Genomic DNA, 4,492 nt, shown 5'->3' on the forward strand with positions numbered 1-4,492 from the left:
AAATTCAGTAACATTCATCATTTTAACCTTAGACTGGCCTTTATAAATCAGCCCTCTAATGCAAGCCAGGAAGTCCTTAAACTGTAAAATCTATATGCACCTATATATTTCATGAAAATATTCCAACTATACAAAAAGTAGTTTCAGAAAAAAATGTCTTCTTTATCACTAGGGTAATAACCATAAAGATAACATTTGTTCCTTTGATATATATCTTTCACCAGGTAATGTGGAAGTGTTATTTGTAAAAATCATAAGGTGGAAGAACCTTATGGAAAAGCATAAATGTACCTTAATAGCTTTAAAGTAAAGCTTCAAAGCCACACTTTACTATCTGTAGATATAATACTGTATGCTTAAATGTACCACACCATAGACTATAAAACATTCATCAAGGAATAGTGTGGTACCTTTTTCTGAGAGGGTTCTTTAACTCTTTTCAGATGAATGTTAATTACTTTAGGCTTTCTTCAACTGTAAAACCAATTCCAGAAACCCCATAAATCTCGATTTATTTCAGGAACATAATCCAACTGCTTAAATAATATATTCATTAGTTTAATGTGTACGAAATGTTTTGGCTATTTATTGGAGTCATACATTGTTTATTTCTGACCTTTCCACCCACAGAACACATTATGTCCAAGATTTATAGGCCTACATGTTTTTGAGTTACTGAGGTTTTTATTAAACTCATTTAATTCAAAAGAACCAGATAAATCGGTTAATAACTCTAAAAACTTAATAATTAGTCAGACCACCTACAAGTTACCAAAACACATGCTGAGCTGACAAACTGGTAATTCATCTTTACAGTTGTTTTCCACATTCTTTAATACTGTACTCTATATATGTTTGTTTTTCAAAATATTTTCTAATTGTTTCAGACTATACTGGATTTAGGTAGGTTTTTATAATGGACTTTTATTTCTGTCACTATGAATAACAAAGAATTATAAATCCTATATACAAATATCGACCCCTAGGAAACCCAGACCCCACTTTGAGAACCAGTGCTCTAAAGCCACTCTTGAAATGCTATTTAGTTGTTTGTTTGTTTGATTGTTTGTTTGTTTGTTTTGGGTGTGTGGGGGGTCTCACACATCTGTCAGCTTCCCTGTGTATTCATCAAAATTTAAATTACAATATATGGAGAAATTATCGTCATCTTTTTTATTTCCCGTGCACTCTGATTTATTAACTGTGTATCCGCCTTTATGGACGCTGTTTTCATCAAACGAGGCCACCGGGCGGCCGCACGTTACATGCGTGTACGTTTTGCGATCCTCCTCGTTATTTTCCCGGTGGTAGAAATAGCTGAAGTTGGACACAATGACAGGCACGGGCAGGGCAATAGTGAGCACACCGGCCACGGCACACATTGAACCAACGATTTTACCACCGACCGTGACGGGACTCATGTCCCCGTATCCCACCGTGGTCATGGTAACTACAGCCCACCAAAACGACTCCGGGATGCTGGTGAAGCTCGATCCGGGGTCGTCCACCTCAGCGAAGAAGACCGCGCTGGAGAACAGGACGATGCCAATGATGAGGAAAAAGATGAGCAGTGCCAGTTCGCGCATGCTGGCATGCAGCGTTTGGCCCAGGATTTGTAGTCCTTTCGAATGGCGCGAGAGTTTAAATATGCGGAAGACGCGCACGAGGCGCACGACTCTGAGCACGGTCAAGGATGCGGCTTGCTGCGCGTTCGCTTGGTGCTCCGAGAGCTCCAAACCAAGAGTTATGAAGTACGGCACGATTGCTATAATATCAATAGTGTTCATGATGTCTTTGTAGAAAGCGGACTTGCATGGACACGATATGAACCTCATGAACATCTCGAAGGAAAACCAGGCGATGCACAGCGTCTCGAGCAGGAAGAACGGGTCAGTGAACATGTTGCCATTCCAAGCTTCTTCGGTCGTCCCGTTAATTGTTGCGTGTCTGTTCAGCTCATCGCCGGTCCCTCTGAACTCTGGTAACGTTTCCAAGCAGAAGATGATAATTGATACTAAGATGACCATCACTGACACAATGGCGATCAATCTGGCCCCACGCGAGCTGTCGGGATATTCGAACAGGAGCCAAACCTGCCGCAGGAACTCGTTAGTGGGCATCGGGCGCTCGTCCTCTTTACTGAGCCCTTCATCGTCGATGAATCTCTGTATCACGGTCTCGTCGATTTCATAAAACTTGATCTCGTCCATGAAAATTTCTACCGGTACGTTCAGAGGTCGGCGGAGCTTCCCTCCGGATTGGTAGTAGTACAGAATAGCGTCGAAACTCGGCCGGTTCCGGTCGAAGAAGTACTCGTTCCGGACCGGATCAAAAAACCGGGTGCGTTTGTACGGGTCACCCAGCAGTGTGTCCGGGAAGCGGGAGAGTGTCTTGAGCTGCGTCTCGAAGCGCAGCCCGGACACGTTGATGAACACCCGCTCGCTGCCGTCCCGCTCGGTTACATCCGCGTAAGAGCGAGACGTGTGCACGGGCTCAACCGAATCCACCGTCATGCTGACCCCTCGTGCGTACCGCCTCTCGGTCCTCCACGATTTTTTCCCGCTCCACCAGCTTCTAGGGTCGGGCAAATCCAGCCTGACGATTTATGGCACAAACCCGTGTGGGGAAATAAAGTGACTGATTTCTGTAGGATCCGAGTTGAATGACGCTTGAAAAGTATCGAAAACTTCCCCGAACTGCTGAGTGAGTGACTTAACCGGACAGCGCGTGCACGTGGCAATACTGATGGGTCGCTCATCTCGTGCTCTTTAAACAGCAAAACCCACCCTGACTACGATTGGCAATCTGACTCCTGGTGCTGTGCTCTTTAGGAAAAAAACAAATGCTCATGTCACTGAGCAATAAATCTGCGTGTCCTAGCTACCCAAGGCAGAATGTCATTAATAAAATGTTAGTGAAGGCAGTAACTGTAGTAAAAGCAAATAAATAAATAAATAAATAAATTAGAATAATAAGACTGGGATAATTAAATGCCATTTGGTGGAAATATAAAGATGTTTATGGTGCTTTTATAACAAAATGAGCAACACTGCTTTTCTGTTGTGCTGCATTTACTGTACATTGAATAATTTACAGTGATTTACAACTGATGCTGCTGTCTATTTTATGCAGTTGTTCGAAGACATTTTTAGCAGCGAGAGTGCTGCAGTTCCAAATGATCTGAACAACTTACTTGAACTGTGCCAAAAGTGTGATATGGTCTAAGAGTATTAGACATTTTGGTTAATTGAAGTCTATTCATGTCACCTTGGTATTTATTCTTTAATGATTTAATAGTGCAAGCAAACCAGCAGATAGCAATGAGACGATGAGGGTCTGAAGCTGAAACTGTGTTCTGATAAGTGTGGTTCTGTGTAACCGATAATATCATAGAAAGAAAAACTGGTTGATTACTATTTCTCAAAAGTAGGTTAGACTAGAAAACTTGCTGCTAATGATATTAGGCTAAGTTTGATGCCAGTTTTTGCAGGTGCTTTTAATAAATAAAAAAACCCATGCTAAGATATTTAAAAGGCAAATATGCTAAACCCGATTGAGGCATTTTATGGAAGAGGGGCATTTTGAACTGGGTATCATCATCGTATGTTCACTGGTTTCAGAAATGACCACAGTGACACTGATGGAATAATTTTTCCTTGATGTTCAGGTGCTCTCGATGTTTAAGTACCTACAAGCTCTGAGGACATGAAATTTTCCTTTTTACTTTGTTTTTATAATCTGATTATGTTATGTTCTTATACAATAATCTCGGGTCAGCTATGTGTCCATCAGCAGTTCACATACCCAAAAGATTCCAAGCTACAGTTCTTTGGGTTTAGGCACACTTATGGCAGCCACAAGTGCATAGTGAACTATTATAAAAGTACCCCAGATGTCAGCAGCCGTACTGAAAGTGATTAGTTGCTTTTAAAATCTGTGCCAAAAATGAACCAAATTTAAGGAATACTTGTTTAGCATTTTATCTTATGAACCTCTGTGTTTGATGCAATCTCATCAAGGCAGGGTTGTGGCTGTGTTCTGGCAGTGAGATATGGATAAGTTCATTCTCATCATTTCAAACCGTATGTGAGGCAGATGAAGCAGTAAGTATGGGTGAGCATTACTAACCGGGCTATCTATCATGTTTACCCTGATATTGATTGTATAAGCACGGTTCCTTGGTATCCCAAGCAAAGTTCAAAGAAACTGAAATGATTTCATGATTAACTCAACATCTGATATGCATTATTAAAAGGAAGAAACATGCAGAGAACATATTGAGACCAATTTCTCTCTCATACACTGAAGCAATGAACACAAGGTGCTCGTAAAAACCAAGGCAGTGGAAACTTCAAGCTTGATTGGCATCTGAGCAAGTTGTTAAGAAGCCAAAATAACACTCGCAGCAGTTATAGGAACTGGATTTACAGCTATGAACATGAGTTAAATGTGAGCATGCTAAATGCTAATTCTATACCACCACAATACATTA

The 4,492-nt window shown here is 41.2% G+C and overlaps 1 protein-coding gene across 1 annotated transcript; it reads right to left on the minus strand.

The window, feature by feature from the left end:
* Positions 1 to 1,097: 1,097 nt before the first annotated feature.
* On the minus strand, positions 1,098 to 2,513 carry LOC132855878 (shaker-related potassium channel tsha2-like). The gene has a single exon (XM_060885146.1). The coding sequence runs from the start codon at positions 2,511 to 2,513 to the stop codon at positions 1,098 to 1,100; it is 1,416 nt and encodes a 471-aa protein (XP_060741129.1).
* Positions 2,514 to 4,492: the final 1,979 nt, after the last annotated feature.

The sequence above is a fragment of the Tachysurus vachellii genome, chromosome 13 (assembly GCF_030014155.1).
Source record: "Tachysurus vachellii isolate PV-2020 chromosome 13, HZAU_Pvac_v1, whole genome shotgun sequence".
In the NCBI taxonomy this organism is placed as follows: domain Eukaryota; kingdom Metazoa; phylum Chordata; class Actinopteri; order Siluriformes; family Bagridae; genus Tachysurus; species Tachysurus vachellii.